The sequence below is a fragment of the Equus asinus genome, chromosome 5 (genome assembly GCF_041296235.1).
Source record: "Equus asinus isolate D_3611 breed Donkey chromosome 5, EquAss-T2T_v2, whole genome shotgun sequence".
Taxonomy (NCBI): Eukaryota; Metazoa; Chordata; class Mammalia; order Perissodactyla; family Equidae; genus Equus; species Equus asinus.
Window position 1 is genome coordinate 20,315,225 of NC_091794.1, and position 20,818 is coordinate 20,336,042.

The 20,818-nt window shown below is 38.1% G+C and overlaps 1 protein-coding gene across 4 annotated transcripts in view; it reads right to left on the minus strand.

Annotated features, from left to right (window-relative positions):
- The window catches only part of IGSF11 (immunoglobulin superfamily member 11), a 120,015-nt gene that overhangs the window by 14,604 nt on the left and 84,593 nt on the right, over window positions 1–20,818 (minus strand). For all 4 annotated transcript variants that reach the window (XM_044771552.2, XM_014829045.3, XM_044771553.2 and 1 more), the window contains 3 exons: window positions 5,061–5,224; window positions 3,440–3,647; window positions 1,009–1,164 (listed from right to left, as the gene is read on the minus strand). In XM_044771552.2, the coding sequence (XP_044627487.1) occupies window positions 1,009–1,164; window positions 3,440–3,647; window positions 5,061–5,224 (528 nt within the window). The remainder of the gene's footprint in view (window positions 1–1,008; window positions 1,165–3,439; window positions 3,648–5,060; window positions 5,225–20,818) is intronic.

Genomic DNA, 20,818 nt, shown 5'->3' on the forward strand with positions numbered 1-20,818 from the left:
AAGAAGTATTTTTAAATCATTAATTTTGGGGCAGGTTAATTAAAAGATGATGGGAAGGGCTGTTAATATTCCTGTTGGGCTTCTTAAAGGAAATTTACAGGCTCTTAAGAAGCTGCTCGCCAAGGTTCTTTATTACATCTAACTTCACCACATCAAAAGGGCTTTCCTTCTCCATGACAGGCACATACCGTCAATATGATTCAGCTTCTCAGGCATAACTAAGGTTGTCTGGGGCCTCTCCATTAACTGCCAGCTCTTTAAGTTAAGATATGTAAACCGGCCCTGAGACAGCTACAAGACACATTTTCTGTATCAGAGATGATGCAACAATCGAAGCTGCTAAATTTTATTTTCTTGAAATAGAAGATTTTACAGATAATTCTCCCTCATTTTATTTCATAAATCTTCCTCAGTTTTTCAAGGGTGTTTCCTTTAATATCAAATTTAAATAGCTGGACTTACACCTAGAAAACCATCAATGATACTCACGCTCCTCCACCTTCACCCATCTGGTGAGATTAACTCCTGGATCTCCCACGAACTACGGCCTTTTCCTGTTCCCTTTCCCATCTTCCTCCTCTAATCAGACTAGAGGCTGAGAACAGGATGATTAACCCCCTCATGACCATGCTGATGTTTCTCACACTAAAATAGGCAGCTGTGCCTCAAGGAGGAAGTGGATCCTCAGTTGTAAACGTCAAGGATTACCTTACAGTTACCAACACAAAGAAGCTACCCTTTAGCTACTTTAAATCTGCACTATCACGGAACAGAATTTCCACATATAGTTACCACTGAAGGAGATACACTGCACAAAGGCAGCAATTAGAAGAGAAAGGAAATGTTTTATTCTCTTGAAAGCTGAAAACACAAAATGAGCCAGATGGCATTTTCGGCAGTTACAAATACAGTGTGTTATTTTTCAAAATCTATTAATTACTTTGTGAGTCTCAGAATCAGAATTTTCCATGATAACTAATTAAACGGGTAAAGCAACAGCGTACATACCCTGAGTGGCTGTTGGAGGTAGTTTGAGGGTATTGTCTAACTTCTCCCACAGGTAAGTTGGTCGAGGAATGCCTTCCTCTGAGCTACAGAGCAGGATGACATCGCTGCCGATGTCCTGGGATCCTTGGATTTGGCAGTGTGGGGCAGAAGGGGGAACTATAACAGGAAGCAGAAGCAACAAAATACACATTTACTGTAAGCCAAATGACGATGGAGGAGACATCAACCGTCAGTGCACTGGAACTCGAGATAACACTGTTTTTGGAACACAAACCAGGAGACTGCCCCACGGGTGAAGGCAGTGGACAGTTATGTACTCTTCACAGGGCATAGGTGCAAGGGCTACAACTTCAGTTGGCAGGGAGCAAATATGTAAGAGGGGCTACATGCTTTGATTATATTTTCAAGGTATCTTATGGTCTTGGTTTCACTCTGCTTCCTCTAAAGAAGAATTCTTAAGATTCTCCATGTCAACATATTGCCTTTAAAAACATTACTGAAAATACCCACATTCAAAGCAGCATTATTAACAATAGTTAAAAGGTGGAATCAACCCAAGCATCCATAGACGGATATAGAGGAGATATTTCAAAGAAGAACAACCACTTACCCTGCCAGCTACTCTCTGGCTAAGACTACCTGTACAAAGTTCTTTGTTACTTTACAAACGAAAACCAGACAGACCCACTTTATACCAAATTCTGCTTTATGGTGGGGAAGTTAGAGTAAGGTTCAAGTACATCTACTACTTGAGAGTCATGCAGCGGACAATTTGTAATCATTAAGACCATTAAGGACACAAAGGACATGAAACAAAAAATTACTAAAAAGAACACTAAAGGAAGAAGATAGGGATTTGTAGTAAAAAAGCAGGCAAATAAAAACATAAACTAAGCCCATGAAACTAAGTCTCATCTTGGGGAATGTAGGCTGTAGAGTTTAAATCCGAGTGATGACGTACTTGTAATGCTAATGACTTTTCCATGAATGTGCTCAACCCTGCAAAAAGGAATGGGAAATGAATACAGTATACAGAGGAACCAGGAAAGAAAGTGGGTGGGGGAAGAGAGAGCAAGGTGAGGGTAAAGGCAGGAAGAGTAAAAAAACTCAGAGAATCCTAACTGCTGTGATGGAGTAAACCAATCTCCTCAGTTTACCGCCCTTGACACTGCCGCTGTGGCACTACAGGGGAACCCAAAAAGCTCTTTGAAGGTAGCGTAAAATATAAGATGAATTAAAAGCTTTTCTTCTTCCTTTAGAAAATTAAAAAATAAAAAAAACTTGGATGATGTAGGAAGCTAGTTACCTAACTTAGGGGTAGAGGCATTGGAATAATATTAAATTCCATTAGCACTCTGTATTCGGTCCTCAGAGTATTTTAAAGTCTATACAGTTTTAATATATTACAATGAATAGCGTTTCTAGGATAGAAGTCCCCGACCTGGTCCTTAGTTTTCTTATTCTGTTCGAAGACTGAGAGAACAAGGCACCAAGGCTGTAGCACATTCTCCCCCAGAGAAGGAAAAGGCAAGAGTCCCCAGCACTGGTATCCTCAAGTGACTCAGCAAGGGAAGGAAAAGAAAAGCGGGAGAATCTGACAAGGAGCTGGGAGCGGATTCTGAGACTTCAGCAGGATGGAGGACAATCAAGAGCGTCAGCCTTCTCTAAATCCTTCTTCCATCTCCCCCAGTGAACTGAGTTTAGCCGCTGCTACCACAAGCATCCATTTAGAAGGCACTGTTTAATTTAGAGGCAGCAGAATTGAGAAATAAAACATGTTGAGAATGGATTTAATTTGAGACAGTCTAACCGCATGGGATAATGGAAAGAATACTGGTTTGAGTCAAGAGACCTAAATTTTAAGCTAAAGTTTATTTTTGTTTACTGTCTGTCTATGTAACCTTGTGAAAGGTCCTAAATCCATTTGGTCTCAGTATTAAGACCAAATTGATCATATAATTGAGAGTAAAAGGAGGTAATATCAAAATTATGCCAGGACAATGGGTATAAGCCGAGAACTGTGGTGAGCCTACCCAGCGTGACGCACACAGGAAGTAGCAGTACCTATCCTCACAGGGGATGATATTTCTGCTTCGTACTCATTTTAACAATTTTTTATTTATTTACTCTCAACAATCAGTCCTATCCTGTAGAAGCCTAAGAAAAATGATGAGGCCACTTTTGATGGCATTTTGTGCTACCTTTAGGAAAAATCATTTAAGAAATAAGCTTTAGAGAGCCACCTGAAATGGAGAAAGGGTTGGGGAGACTACGTGTAGGAAGCATGGAGAAGCAGAGTTGAGACGAGGCAGAGAGGAGAGAAGACAGGGAAAGGACAGACTGAGAGCGTGGAAGGACAGGCAGAAGGAAGCCGCTTGAGAGCAGATCCCTGAGCACAGCCGAAGTGTGGGGAACATTTCCCGCCACTCACCCAAAACTGTGAGGCCGGTGACCCCAATGTTCCTGCCCCCTCTATCTGGAAGGTTGTTGACCAAACACTGGTAGGTGCCTGTATCTGAGAGCTGAGTGTTATTAATGAAGATGGAGACATTGGTGGCTGGCATGGTGCCTGTAAATCCCACCCGACCATGGAACCGGGGGGCACCGTCAAACATCTGTCCGCCCTGATACAGAATGACCTGCAAAAGAAAGCAAAGTAAATCAATTGCCAGTGCACCCCTTCTAGACATACAACAGCAACTATCTGGTAGAGTGTAGACTGCACCAAACGTTGGAAAATTTGCTTTCTAATCTTACAGCTGTCATCAACTTTTCCCTATAGCACCCGTGCACAGGGATCTTGGGTCTAAATTCTTACATACTAAACTGGAATAACACTGTTTCCTTGCTTAGCTCATCAGAATATAAAAAATGGCTTTAATGCTATCCTACTATCACCCCATAAATATTTTATCAGTTCAAAAAATTAATTCCAAAATAAAAAGTTAAAAAATATTAGCACTGCAATTCTCATGCTTACTAGGTCACAAAATGGTAGATCACAGCTATAGACTGAATATAAATGAAAGTCAGAAGAGGGAAGAAGAGTTACAGGCCCATGACTGCAGTTCTTAACGTCAATTTCTGTTATCAAAGTTAACCCTCCATGGGAGAGGACTCAGAATGGTGTTGCAAAAAGCCCTCTGGGTTGAGAGTGAGGGACTTGGTTCTATTCAAGCTCCTCCTGCAAGTGTTTGGGCAACTGTGGTCAAGTCTTTCTTTGCCAGTGACTTCTAAAATAATGAGGTTGAATAAAATGATCTCAAACGCTCAGTCCAGTTAGAAAACTTCCATGGCTTAAAGAAATAAAAGAAGCTTCTAAATATACCTATTTGAATTTCATATCAGAAAATTTAGCTTATCAAATATTTTTAGGAAGTAATAAGCTTATTGAAGCAGAAAACCTTCATAAGACAAATAGTTATCTTTGGGAATGGAGGTATAGTCATGATCACAATTCATTAATTTTCTGAGCATTATTTTCTGCAGTGGGTATTATAAATTACAGATCTTTTACCTATAATTGACACACATATTAGGTAGTGGCTTCTATTTTCATGTACTCTAATTTATTTGAGACTCTGAGGATGGCCAATATGCCTGGCTTTGTTTATTTTAAAATACTTATGAAATTAGCCAAATAAATCAAGTACTACTATCTAATGTTACTTCCTTAATATTATCATTATGTTTAAAAAGTACTCTCTCACCCACCTGTTTTAGTGCCAACCCCTTCCTGTTAAAAGATACTTTGCTTTTTCTGTCTTGGTATTTCCTGTCAGCAATGTCTTTTGATAAAATTCCAGGTTCCTACATAAAATTCTCAGAAGGATCCCCTTGACATTTGTCAATTCGAAAAGAAAGTCTTTTAAAAAGAGGACAGGCTCTTCTGATAGCTGACTAACAACACAGGAGTAGGACCTAAAACAGCACAGGCACACTGAGAGTGCCACCCTATTCTAGAAATCAAGTATGCACTCAGGATGCTTTCCTACCCACCTCCTCTGAACAGACTACTACTTCAGAGGTAGCGCAGGGTGAAGTGCAAGTACCTGTTCAGGCTGGTTGGCGTTGGAGAGAGGAATGACCATCCAAATGACATTGAGGTTAATGAGGGCCGCGCTGGTGGTGAAAGTACAGGGCAGGACCGCTGTCTGCCCCCGGGCCACCTGAACGCTCCCAGGGCTCTCTGAGACTTCCAGGGAAGCTGCCACACCTGCACAAGGAGGGAGAGGGGGTTTACGTGCTCGCCCTTTCCTGAGAGTCCAAATCCCTTCAGAAAAGGTTTGTGTGCTTTATATCGTCGTAATGTGAACAGACTCACACGACAGTCTTACTAAACAACTGCTGGGAAGGCACTGCATCAAAATAATTAAAACAGCTCATTCCTTTACCTCTCAGAAACTACAAATGAAAAATACTAGAGACTATTTACTCTATTTTGTAAGACGCTATCGGTATTTGGCCAGATTCAAATACAACGTGGGAGATTTCAACTGATAAGGTTTGAGGAAAGCTTGCAATGGTGATGAAGGATGAGAAATAAAGTGAATTTTCTTAAAAGCATCATTACAATACACACTTAAAATTGAATGCCTATACATAAATCTAACAAAATATGTTCAGGATCTATACACTGAAAACTACAAAACGCTGATGAAAGAAATCAAATAAGACTATTACTTAGTCTTATTGGGCAGATATGCAACATTCATAGATTGGAAGTTTCAATATCGTTAAGACACCAATTTTCCCCAAACTGATCTACACATTCAGAGCAATTCCAATAAAAACCCCAGCAGGCTTTTTATAGGCACTGACAAACTAATTCTAAAATGCACAGAAAGGCAAAAAACTAGAATAGCCAAAAGAATACTGAAAAAGAAGAACAGATGTGGTGAATTCACACTATCCGATTTCAAAATTTGCCGGAGAGCAATAGTAATCGATACAGCATGGCACTAGCATAAAGATAGGCCACCAGGTAAATGGCACAGGTTTTAGACCTCCGAAATAAACCCATATATTTATGGTCAAATGTTTTTCAACAAATGTACACCACCATTAAATGGAGGAAAGAATAGTCTTTTCAACAAACAGTGTTGGGACAATTTGATATTAATATGCAAAAAAAAATTAACTCAGACCCTTACCTCATAGCATACACAAAACCAACTCAAAATGTATCATAGACCTAATGGTAAGACCTAAAACTATAACACTTCTGGAAATAAACATAGGGGAAAATCTTTGTGACCTTAGGTTAGTGAAAGAGGTCTTCGATATGTCACCAGGACCACAAATCATAAAAGAAAACAAATTAATAAATTAGACTTAATTAAAATGTAAAAAGCTTTGTGCTTCAAAAGATTTAATTAAGAAAATTAAAAGCCAAGGTAAAGACTGGGAAAAAAAAATATTTGTAAATCATATACCTGATAAAGGACTTGTATATGGAATATATAAAGAACTATTACAACTCAGTAATAAAAAGACAATCTAATTTTAAAATGGGTAAAAGATTGGAATAAATATTTCAACAAAGGCTAATAAGGATATGGAAAGATGCTCAACACCATTACTCATTAGGAAACTGCATATGAAAATCACAATAAGATACTATTATACATCCCCTAGAATGGCTATATAATCAAGACAATACCAAGTGTTGACAAAGATGCAGAGATACTGGAATCCTCCTTCACCGCTGGTAGGAATGGAACATGGTACAGCAAGTTTGGAAAATAGTTTCAGTTCCTTAAAAAGTTTAACATAAGCTTACCATACAACCCAGCAATTGCATTCCTAGAAAACTACCCAAGTAAAATGAAAATACATGTCCACATAAAGACTTGCCCATGAATGTTCATAGCAGCATTATTCATATCATACCTCCAAATGGAAATTATACAAATATCCATCAACCGATGACTGGATAAACAAAATGTGGGATACCCATATAATGAAATACTATTCAGAAATAAAAGGCAACAAACTAAGGATAAATGTTACAACATGGATGGGCCTCTCAAACATTTTGCTAAGTGAAAGAAGCCAAATGCAAAAGACTAAATACTGCATTGTTCCATCTATAGGAAATGTTCAGAAAAGGCAAATCTATAGAGACAAGAAGCGAATCAGCGGTTGCACGGGGCTAGAGAGGAGGGAGGAGGGCTTGAAGTAAATAGGTTCAATGGAACTTTTCAGGGTGATGGAAAACTTCCAAAATGGGATTGTTATGATGCCTACACAACCCTACAAATTTACTAAAAATAATTGAATTTTATACTTTAAATGGGTAAAATTTTTGGAATGTAAATTATACCTGAAGAACACTGTTAAAATTCAAAAAAGAAAACAGTGACTTAGCAGAGCCAACTCCTGGGAAGTCAAAACCAACTGTTATCTCTTCTGAAAAGCATGCCTGCCCGCCTGGGACTACAGAACAGCATGGGACTAACAGGAGATTAAAATAGGTCAGGGAGACCCAAGAAAGAAGGCATTCTAATCATAAAAAATACATTAAGTCCATGGCAGTATCTCAAACTGTTTTATTTTGAAGTGCTATTATCTTGTTTCCCCCCCCCAAAAAAGTGACACAGCAACATACCATAATGATGACAATTAGTTAAAAAAATAAACGTACATCACACCTTCCTTCTACAGAATCTCATGTTCTTCACATAGTCTGATGATGTTCTCAAAAGTAAGCTTGCAGGACAAAATGTTTAAGGAAATAAGCCATCTGTGATAGAACATAAAGCACTTGATAACATCAGGAAAAGTCTCTAAGTTAAATAACATTAGGAAAATTCTCTGAGTTTTAAAAGGGAAAGTTGAAAGAATCTCAGGCATTAACAGGAAAAAAGGGGGGTTATTTGATGATGGAACAGGCAATGAACAGGGGAATAAGCTACCTTGTAGGGTACAAGTGGGTTAGGAGAGTGTATGTGTTACAGTGATTTAATAAATGCCACTGGAGATGTTTTTAAGAATAGGTGTATAAGCCAAACAATGACAAAAGCTCCATCGCTTCATTCTTCGGGTAAAACTCTGAGGAAGAAGAGAAGGGAATATGCCTGCCTTGAACTACACAGGATCATGTACACCCTCAATTCACTAATTTCCAACTGAGCTCATACAAATTTTTAAAAGGAAAAAAATGCCCAATATAAACTAAGAATGAAACAGAAAGATGTAGACAGGAAAAACTATCAAAATCCGGCAGCATTTAAGTAAAGGAAGAGTAGACGCACAGGACAGGCGGCAGCTGGGGAAACAGTGCAGGTCCGCAGGCAGCCCGTCAGCGTCTGGGGCGGTAGCCGCTATAGAAGACGGCCTTCCATGACTCCACATCTTTACATAGAGTTAACTCGGAAATCTCAAGGATTGAGACAGCTGCAGAAGAAATATTCTAGTAAGCTGCTTTCAGAACGTGTAAAACTGTGGGTTTGAAGCTGGATAGGTCTAGTCTGAAATCTGGCTCTTTCATCTACTTAGCTTTGTGGCCCCTAATAAGTCAATTTCTGATTCTTCTGCTTCATCTGTAACGTAGGGCTAAAGACTACCATCACATCATCAAAAGGGTATGAGGAGGGCGGGACCAGATGCTGATGGCTCTATCACTAGTGCCACTGCTTTTGCTGGCTAACATTTAGAGCACGCTGACCATATAACGAGCCCACATTAAGCACTGTGTATACACACACACACACACACACCATATATATATATACCCCCCCCACACACACTCTCTCTCATTTAATCCTATAAGGTGTCTGCTGACATTATCTCCATTTTACAGAAGAAATTATAAGCCCAGAGAGAATAAAAACTAGTTCAAGGTCACATAGCTTAAGGTCCCATAGGAAGTGGGAGGGTCTGGATTCTAATCCAGATAGTTTTATCTACAGAGAACAAACACTTACCTACCACACATAACTCAACACACAGAAATCATTCCACAAATGTCTGTGATTAGTATCACTACTATATCCTACAATCACAAAATTTAAAATTAGTATGTACTGTTACTCAAAGCCAGCAGACGGAAACTCTCTCAACTTCCTGCTTCCAAACCTACAACTCAGCTTCGATCTCCCTCATCCTCTTCTTCTTCAATCTTGTTAGATTAGAGGAGTTCCTCTAAGGCCAGCATCTCATCTGAGCATAATTTAAATCCCATCCTCTTGGCCTCCTTGGTAATCGTATCATTGACTTCTCCCTCTCTTGTAGCTTCCACCTCTCCTGCTGCACTGGAGCCTTCCTGGCAACATGTAAACATCCTCAGGTATTTCCACTTAAAAGAAAATTCCTTCCTTCTTCCATCTCACAGTCCCCTCCAGGGACTGCCCTCTCTCTGATACTTCACCACTCATCTTTTTGTCTATACTCACTCTCTGCATAGACTCTTCCATCACTCAGTCTTCAATCCACTCCTGCCCCTACTACGTCTTAAAAATAGTTCTCCCTAGGTTTCCCAGAGACCTTTTGGTAGCTTCATGATTCTTGTGACCATTCTTGGACTTTCAGTAGCATCTAACAGTGATGACCGTGCTCCCTCCTTCTTGAAACACATTTTTCCCTTAGCTTCAGTGATATAATTTACTTCTGGTTTTCCTCCTATATCTCTGGATACTTCTAGGCTTCTTTTACTGTTTCACCCTTCTCTACATGGCTATGAAATGTTGGCATCCCTCAGAGCTGCCTTCTCTTGTTCTTTCTTCTAAACTCTCTCCCTACAGATTCTCATCCAGTATTGTGGCGTCAATTCTCATATACATTCCAATCTCTTCCAAATGTCTCTGTCCAACCCAAATCTCTCCTCTGATATCCAACTCTCTCTGAGACATCTCCATGCAGCTACCTCAAAGGCTTCTCAAGTCAACTTGTCCAGGATCAAACTCTTTATCTTCCTCTCTGTGCCTGTCTTCCCTGTATATCTGTCTCCTTTCCAGTGTTCCCCGTGGTAGCAAATAGCTCAACCAGTCATCATCAGGTTGGACAAGTCAGAAATTTAGAAATCTTTCCTGATTCCTTCTACTCTTTAATCATCTCCCAAACCCAATCTGTGATCAAATCTGATCCATTTTACCAACTAAATTTTTCTTGACTTCTTGAATCAGAGCCTTTGCTCTGTCCTCTTTCTTCTGTTCCACATCCCAATCCCTTCACTCAGCAACCTCCTATTCATCCTTCATGATAGCTCAAGCACTACCTTCTCACAGAAGAGCCTTTCCTGTCCCCTCAGCCTAGGTCAGGTCCATAAAGTAGTGTTCCTTTCATTCTCAACACTATCCACACTGGTAACCATACTTTCATTAGGGTGATTATTTAACATTTCTTCACCAGTATACTGTAAGGTCCACTAAGAACTCCATTAGTGTAAGCACTCAACAGAACTCAATAAATACATGTTGCTGGACTTATTTAATTCAATTCCTTCAAATTTCCACATGAAAATACTAGGGTCCAAAGAGATAGACTTGCCAAAAGTTAAGTTCTTCTGATTTCCAATAGAGTATGTTTTCTACTATACCAAACTCTTCCAGAGACCATATCTCAGAATACAAATGATGATGTTATTGCTTGTATTATGATTAGAGTGAAGGGAGCAATAAAAACTCAATTTCTTTGTAAATACATCTGTTCTACTCTCAGTCTCATGTGGATAGAAACATTTAACATAAAAAGGCTGTTAGGCTCTTCAGTGACCAGAATTCTCTATGTAACAGAATCTTAAAAGGAAGTTTTCCAAGACTCTAAGACATCAGATATTAAGATATCAGATACCAAACTGAAGTTTAAGATAGACTACCCTAAAGGATTTGCACAAAAAAGATGGCTGAAAACTGACTATATAACTTTAGAACAACGCAGGGAATAAGTGAGTCAGGAGTGAACATCAGTAAAGAGACTTCGTGGAGAGAATTTTTTATTAGAGCTGTGGTGTGTTATAAGTCCCATCCCATTCCAACCCGACAAAAGGGCCTACATTCCTGGAATGTGTCAGGGCAAAGGGCATCTGAGTGTTTCCAATGGACCAGATGTGAACAGACAAAGCGCTGGTGCAGGACCAGCTGAGATTCTGTCCAAGAGGGCCATCTGACAAGACCTCAGTGGAAGGAAGATGGAGGTAGATCTCTGGATTCCTAGAGGGTGGATCACTGGCATTCTGAGAACTACATACATATTTTTGTACATAAATTGAGATTTTCTTGTTTTTCTTTATTTTTAAACTCAGAGTGATCAGAAAAGTTGTGTAACCTGCTTAAGCTTTCATCTAGGACAAGAACTGGATCTTGAATAAATTTAAAGGGATGTGAAAAGGAAAACATAAGTTGCTTTGTGATTACGTCTCAGGATTCCTGTTTAACATACTGATTGAACTGAGTATAATTGAAAATTTCTTAGAAAGAGTAAGGAGAGAAATTGGTGTTTCTCAGATTTTAAATTATTAATATTTTCTATCTTATTAAATAAACAACTAAAAATCCTATTTCCTTTTAAAGTGTATTTCCATGTTTGAAATTCTAGACAGAAATTTAAACTTTAATGCTAAATATTGGATTAAAAATTCATTTAAAATATCTTACAATTTGCAATATTTACATGTAAAATGCATAATTTAAGAGCTGAATTGGGAGCAGTTTGCAGACTTGAATCTTTTCTTAGTACTTTCACCCAAGAAAAATTAAGATAATTCATGAATTTTGAATGACTCTTAGCAATTAAATAAGAAAGACATAAAGCACCTGGTCTTGTTTCCTCTGAGGAGTTCAAATCATAAATCACAGTTGTCTATACTCTTTCTTTAGGCCCCTCTTTCCCAAGATTTAAAGCAGGAAGAAATTCACATTCTCTCAGACAAAGAGGCACATGATAGAGAAAAAGAAGCTGGCAGCAGAGAATCCTTAAAAGTCTGAAGAAGGATCATCCACACCACAAAGCCAAGAGAACAGACAAAGGACATTTTAGAGTGATCTGCTAGACTCAAAGGACGGGAAACCTCCCCTGCAAATCCATCAGGGCCAGAACGCTTGAAGTTCCGAACGAGGGCTGGCCCAGCCAATCCAACTGAGATTTCAAACTAAAGTGTTTGCTGATATCTGTGGAGCATGTGCTCACGTTTCAGGACAAGCCCAACTGCCAGAACATTGCCCTCTGGGGATATAGTCAGCAAAGCATCAAAAGGATCTCATGGCAGTTCGGGAGACCCACGTTCTCCTTTCACCCAAAATGTTAATAGCGGCAGTCACAAAAGGCTTACTGGCTTATACGATTTCATAAGTGCTGTTTCTTGCATATGAAAAATATAATATAAAATTCATTTAACCTATTCAAATTCAGTTTTGTAGTTCTATCAGACTGAAATAAATTTCAGAAAATAAAAATTCTACACTATACTTGTTTTCTGAAGGGAACTACAGAATACCACAAGTCTCCATTGTAGTCATTTTTAAAACAAATCACTTCTCTTCATACTTTAACCAAATTTTAATTAGATAAAATACTCTATAATTTATATTATTATATATATATTTAAAACTACCATCTGAACTAAAAAATAATGTTTGAGTCACTGACAATAAATTATATTTTGACCATCAATACGGTACTAAATTAAATGAAAAGTAAATATCTAGTTAATTTTTTCAATGTTGATGGCATTGTTATGCACTAGTCGCCCACATTAATCAATTTGCAGGATCACTGCCAAATCTCTACTTCACTCTACGCCATATTACATGACACACTTTCTTGTTGGTATACACAGGCAGGCTACCATAAACTTACACATCCTTATCTTCTGGCTGAACCACTGACTACTCATACAGAGTGTATGGCCCATGGTATGCAGTATTTTATTTCCATGGTTATGGTTCCCCTTGAGATGTTATTTCAGTGCCTTCTCGCTGACTTCTCCTTTTCAACCACAAACAGTCCTCAGAGACCATACCAAGGGCAAACGGCATGCTGGGGACCTGAGTACAGAAATTATCTCCTCAGGTGCAGTTCCAAAGAGCAGGCCCAGAGACGAGATAGAGGTCCAGAGGGAGGATTAACGCCTTCTACCGAAACAACGCTCACTCTATCCATGGTCACCTTCCTTTGTCACTTTTCAAATGATCAAAAAGTACATACATCTGCATCCTCGACGCCTTCATGCCATGGCATGTCTATTACATGGGTGGCATTTGCTCAGGAGAAGCCACTAACACCTGGGGCAAACTTGATCAGAACCCTCTACAGCAAGTCTTTCATTACTAGCAGCCTCTCCTGATGTTACAGCTGGCTATGGGCACAGGCGCTCTATTCCATTTAGGAATCCCCTTCCAGGGCTGACCACAGTCTGGCAAGGTGACAGAGGATTTACAGACATATTTGGTTTGGCCTATATTATATGACCCACTCAGAGTTTCTAAATACTTTGTATTACTTACAATTAAATAATACAAAACTCTAGATTACCAACTTATCTAGAAAAACTGAAAGAGCTGGTAACACTGTGCCTGCATTTCACGTGGCAATTAGTGCTACCTCTTTAGACAAAGTATGAGTTCTCCACATTGCCACAGTCTCCACCGTTCCCTATTGTTCCACAATACAGCCCATTTTACTGAGTAAGCTTACCTGCCTGACTCCTATGGACATCTGTGTTTGCAAAACCCTATGTAAAACTAAGTGAGTAATGTGATTTTAATTAGCTGTTTCAAGAAGCAAGCCACAAAAGTGGAACCAGGTTTGCCAGTGTTATGATGGACATGACACTCTGATTGCTACCATAGCCAGAATTCCCTTTGGAGAGAGCAGAATGAAGCAATTCCTTAAACGTGGGTCACCATGGTTTGGGACATGGGATCTCATTCACACTCTGGCCACAAGTGATTGCACCAGGAATCAGCACCTGAGCAAGACAGTCACCTATAGACTGGACAGTTGTTTACGAGGTAACTGTCACAAGATCTCTTCAAAAGATATGCCAAATACAATTGTGCCTGGCAAATCCAACAGGACCTTCCCTCTTGGTGGGGAGTTTGAGAAAGCAGCAGCACGTGAAGAGAGAAGAGCCAGGTCACTAACACAGGAAGAAAGAGGGACATTAAATGATGACAAAGGGGTCAGTTCGTCAAGAACACAATAGTCCTGTGTACGCACCTAACAACAGAGCTTCAGAGTACATGAAGGAAAAACTGATAATACTAAAAGGAGGAAAAGAAAAAAACATTTATAGTGGGAAATTAAAATACTCTTCTGTTATTCATTCATAGAATAAATAGATAAAAATCAGTAAAAATATAGAAGACTTAACCAACACTACAGATGAACTTAACTGAGATTTTTAGGACACTCTCCCCAACATCATAGAATACACATTATTTTCCGTTTGCATGGAGCATTCACCAAATAGACTATATTCTGAGCTACAGACTAAACTTTAACAAATTTAAAAGAATTAAAATCATACAAAGAACATGAATTAAATAAAAACTCAATAATAGAAGGACATCTAGAAAATCATCAAATATTTATAAAAATCCACTTCAAATTATTCCTGGGTCAAGGGTGAAATTACAAGTAAAATCAGAAAATATTTTGAATTGTATCAAAATGAAAACACAACATATTGAAATTTATAGGAAGCAAGAAAGCACTACTTAGAAGAGAACTAATAGCACCTAAACACTCATTATAAAAGAAAGGTTTATAATAAACTACCTAAGCATCCACTTTAAGAAACTAGAAAAAGAAAAGCAAACAAAATCAAAACCAAGTCAAAAGAAGAAAAGTATAAAGAGTAGAATTCAATGAAAATGAAGACAGAAAAATAGAGTAAATCAATGAAATCAAAAGCTGGTTCTCTGAGGCCAATAAATCGATAAATCTCTAACCAAATTGATCAAGAATAAAAAAGAGAAGACACAGATATGAAAGAGGGAACATAACTACAGATCTTAGAGACATTCAAAGAATAATAAAGTGATATTATAAATAACTCTATGCTAATAAATTTGGTACAGATGAAATGGACAAATTCTCTGAAAGACACAAGTACCAAAACTCACTCTGAAAGATACAGATGGCCTGAATGGCCAGCCCATGTCCATTAAACAAAATGAATTTAATTTGCATTTCAAAATCCTCTCATGAAGATAACACCAGGTCCAAATGCCTTCAATAGCAAACTCTGTCAAACATTTAATGAAAAAATAATACCAATTCTCTATATAAACTTTCCCAGAAAAGAAAAAAAGAGGGAACACTCCCCACTCATTTTATGAATCTAGCAGGACACTGATAGCAAAATTCAACCAAGATAATCCAGCAAAGAAAATTACAGATTAGCATCTCCTGTAAATATAGACAGAAAGTCCTTAGCCAAGTATTAGCAAACTGAATCCAGCAATACAAAGAAAGGATAATTAATCATGACACAAGTGATGTTTATTCCAGGAATGCAAGGTTCACTTAATATTTGAAATCAATATCACTTACCATGTGAACATACCAAAAAATAAAAAATGTACATACTCTTTTCAATAGATACAGAAAAAGTGACAAAAATCAGTATCTATTCATTATAAAAATTCTCTTCAAAATGAAAGAGTAGTGAACTTCTACGAACTGGTAACAACCATCCACCAAAAACTAGCCAGCTAATGTCATCTTTAATGGTAAAAGACAACTTTTACTTAATGGTTTGTTTTCCTCCTACGATCAGAAACAAGGCATGGATGTCTGTTTTCACCATGTCTATTCAACACGAGGTGCTAGCCATTGCAATAAGGCAAGAATAAGAAACAAAAGGCACACAGATTGGAAAGGAAAAAGTAAAATTGTACTTATTTGTAGATCACACAATCATTTACATTAAAAATTATAATGAATCTGCAAAAAAGCAACTAATTCTAATTAGCCAATTAGTTTAGCAAAGTTGCAAAATCCAAGGTCAACATACAAATATCAACTATATTTCTACATAATACCAAGGAATATTTGGAAATTAAAATTTAAAAATAAAACCACTTATAATAGTATCAAAAACACTTAGGTATAATTTTAACAAAATATCTGTAAAATCTATACAATGAAAATTACAAAACTTTCCTGAGGGAAATTTAAGGACCTAAATAAATAGAGAAACCATTGCCATTAATCAAAAGACTCACTACTATTAAGGTGTCAAGTCTCCCCTAATTCATCTACTGATTTAATATAATCTTAATCAAAATTCCAGTAAGATGTTCTGTAGAAATAGACAAACTATTTCTAAAATGTATGTGTAAAAGTGAAGATTAAAATAGCCAAATTTTGAAAAGGAAAAAAAGTTTGAGGACTTCCAATATCTGATTTAAAAACTTACTATTAAGCTAGTGTCATCAAGACAGCATGGGATTCGCAGAAGGACATACAGAGAGTTGAGAAATAGATCCACACACATATGGTCAATTGACTTCCAAAAAAGGTGTCAAGGCTGTTCAAGGGGAAAAGGATGCACTTTTCAAAAAATAATGCTGGAAAAGTTGAACCTTCATATGCAAAAATATTAACTTTACCCTTACCTTACACCTTATATAAAAGTTAACCTGAAATGGATCAAAAACTTAAATATAAGAGTAAAACTATAAAAATTTCTGGAAGGAAACATAGGGGACAGTCTCTATGACTCTGAGTTAGGAAAATATTTCTTAGGATATAAAATGCATGAACTATTAAAAAATTGATAAATGAGACTTTCAACATTAACAATTTCTTGTTTTCAAAAGACACTATCAAGAAAATAAAAATACCAGCCATAGTTTGGGAGAAAATATTTTCAAAACGCATCAAAAACTTGTGTTTATAATACATAAACAACTCTTAAAATTCAGTAAGACAGACGACCCAATTTTTAAAATGCACCATAGATAACACACAAATGAGTAATAAGAACATGAAAAGATGTTCAACTTCATTAATCAACAGGGAAATTAAAACCAAATTGACATACCACTACACATCAACTAGAATGAGTTAAATTAAAATGACTGACAATACCAAGTGTGGACAAGAATGCAGAGTAACTGGAACTCTCATACGCTTCTGTAGGGACTGCAAAGGGGTACGATCATTCGATTTCTAAAAAAGTTAGATATACCCTTAATCATACTATCCAGAATTCCAGTCCTAGATACTTATCCAAGAGATGTAAAAACATACATACACAAAAACATCTATATGCAAATATTCATAGCACTTTTATTCACAATAGCCAAAAAACTAGAAACAATTCAAATGTCCAGCAGCTTGCAAACAGATAAAACAATCGTGGCACAGCCAAACAATGGAAACTTACTCATCAACAAAAAGAAACAACTACTGACAGATGCAACATGGAGGCATTATGCTAAATGAAAGAACCCAGAAACAAAAGACTATATGCAGGAGGCACCATTAAAAAAATCCTATATTGTGGAAAAGGCAAAACTATTGAAACAGAAAACACATCAGTGGTTACTCGGGGCTGAAACTGGGTTGGCGGGGGTTGGGGTGTGTGTGCGCAGAGAATCACTGCCCAGGAGCACGAATGAACTCTTTAGGGTGATGATAATATTCGACGTCACAATTGTGGTGGTGATTACAAGACTATAAATGTTTGTCAAAACTCAACAAACTAACCTAAAAAGGACAATTTTATTGTACGTAAATTATACCTCAATAAATCTGATTTTTTTTAGTTAAAAAAAGGATGCTGGGAAGCTTGCAGAATCCCTGACATAGCTAGAGAAACAAGTTCAAGGCTAAACTTCTAGGAAAACGTCCAAAACGATGCTGTAGAACTGGCTTGATGAGAAAACTGCTGCAGCTGTCCCTGTCACCAGCCCCTAAATGCCAGAACCAGAACCTTACTGCAACTACTAATGACGTCAGGTCTCCACCAGGCCCTTGACCCCACAACACCACCATCTCCAAATACATACTCTTCTGCTGCCATCCATGCTCGGCGCAGAGCCCATTTCTCACGCTGCTCTCGTCCAAACCACGGTCTCACCTACGTGCATCTGACTGGAGAGCCCAAGCCCAAGGTGCAGAAGAGGCTAGAAATTTGCATTCTCATTTCTAACACTTGGAGGTGGACTCATAATGTGGGAATTTCTCCAAATATAGAAACACTATTCAAAATACGACGGCCAGAAGTGAACAGGACAAATGTTGACTACAGCAAACAGTCAAAGAAAACATTAAAAGTTCTTTCTCTTTCTTTTTCTTCTCCCCTATTTCTTCTAAGCCTATCTTTGTCTGTACTTCCTTACCTCATAGGCTTTTGCAAGGTAGAAAGCTGAAATTCCTGAAGACAATCTTCTTGTCTCTAGCGAAAGCCTGTGCTCACTGAGGAAACTATACTGGGGGAGAGAAGGTGAGAAGGACTCCCGAGAAGGGCATGGAAGCTGGCCAAGTTCCTGGAGAAGAAGGGACTTGTGCTCTGCCTTCCTCAGAGGCCAAGGGAAATACAGCACCTGAGAGGATGGCGGCCCATGGACACTCGGGCCCTGTCAGTGCAAGGTCCCTTGCGTTCTACAAGGCACAGACACGGCAGAGCAGTAAGACTGCGAAGGACTCTGCAGGCTCAAACGTGGGGAACGTCAGCAATTACTCCACAGAAGACCAGAGGACTCCCTGGCACGTTGGCTCTGTAAGAGACCTTGCAGTGGGGGGAGCCAGCCCAACAAAAAGGTGATACTACATTTCCTGCCATACTAGTAAGAAGAGAGTCTCAGATTTGCATTTAGCTTGATTTAAAGAAAACAGATGAAGAGACATTTCTTGCAAACTTTGGTGGGTCCTAGGAATGATAAATATAATTTTAAAATAATCTTAATGCCCCAAGGATTATATGAAGGACTTTTTTTTTTAACCTTGGCGCTTTCAAACTTCAAAACTCACTGTGTAGAGAGAGATCAGGATGTGGGGAGAAAAAACTGACAGTCTATGGGCTGTTTTTTCGGTGTTTCAGGATTGACTCTTCTTATAGGGGTAAGCCTGTAGCCAGATCAGAACTTGCAAGTGATTGGCCCTTTTCAAGAGAAAAAAAATCCAAATTCTTTGCTGTTTAGGTTTCTAAAGAACTTGAGGAGATCTAGGCTTCTAACCTAGACAATGACTAGGATGGGAAAAATGTACTTTTCTTTCCTGTCTTAGTTTTGCTTTGTTTTCTAAAGAAATTACAGAGCACTTTAGTTTATGTTTTGGTAGGCCTTTCTCACATCGTGACCCTGTAGCTGAATGCCAGTATCAGTGTGGGTGGCAGATTGAAGATTTATACTGGGAAATACTAACTAGCGTTTCCAGATGGCAAAAGGCCAGGTAAATGGCCTTTACTGTTAAATATAACCATGTTCTCTCAACTTCACCACTTGGTTAAATACAGCCCCACTTGGCTCTAATGAGCGAGCTCCATTTGTTTAATGAAGCATTCATACGATAAAAGAGGCTAAATCAACAAATGGAGTTATTTATGAACAAATAAAGCCATCTGAAACCATCAAGAAGGATGCTATATTGTGAAACCAATTAAATTCTTTTTAAAAAATGGCTCAACTGAAATAATTTATTCTTGTTAACCAATAATATCGCCTCTTTCCAAACTAAGCACTATTTTTAAACATTTCCTTGATTTTTTGTCAGTACTAGTTTAGCTTTAACTAGTTTAAAGCATTCTTCAGTGTGCACAACAAGAAAAAATAAGAGATTTGAAATGTGGAAATAGGATCAATAAAATGAAAAGGCAACCTACTGAATTGGAGAAAATATCTGGAAATCATCTCTCTGATAGGGGGTAAATATCCAAAATATGTAAAGAAATCATACAACTCAATAGCAAAAAAAAAAAAAAACCAATCTAATTAAAAAATGGGCAGAGGATCTGAATAGACATTTTTCCAAAGAAGATATATAAAAGGCCAACAGGTACATGAAAAGCTGCTCAGCATCACTAATCATTCAGGAAATGCAAATCAAAACCACATGAGATACCACCTCACACCTGTTAGAATGGCTGTCATCAAAAAGACAAGAGATAACAAGCGTTGGCTGGGATGTGGAGAAAAGGGAACCCTTGCACACTGTTGGTGGGACTGTAAACTGGTGTGGCCACCATGGAAAACAGTGTGGAAGAGCCTCAAAAATTAAAAATAGAACTAACATATGACCCAGCAATTCCGCTTCTGGAACTCTATCTGAAAGAAACAAAAACAATAGCCAAGATATGGAAACAACCTAAGTGTCCCTCGATGGATGAATGGATAAAGAAAACGTGGCATATACATAGAGTGGAACATTATTCAGCCATAAAAAAGAAGGAAATCTTGCAATTTGTGACAACATAGATGGACATTCAGAGCATTATGCTAACTGAAATAAGTCAGACGGAAAAAGATAAATGCCATATGATCTCACTTATATGTGGATCTAAAAAAACCCAAAAAATAAAAAACCAAGCTCACGGATACAGAGAGAACAGATTGGTGGTTGCCTAAGGTGGGGGTTGGGGGTGGATGAAAGGGGTGAAGGGGGTCATAAAGTACAAACTTCTAGCTATGAAATGAGTAAGTCATGAGGATGTAATGGATGTCACGGTAACTAGAGTTAATAATACCATAGATCTGAAAGTAGCTGGGAGAGTGGATCTTGAAAGCTCACCTCACAAGAAAAAAAATGTTTGTAATTATGTATGTGGTGGATGTTAACCGACTTTCTGTGGTGATCATTTTGCAATATATACAAATAATCAAATCATTACACTGTATACCTGGAACAAATACAATGTCAA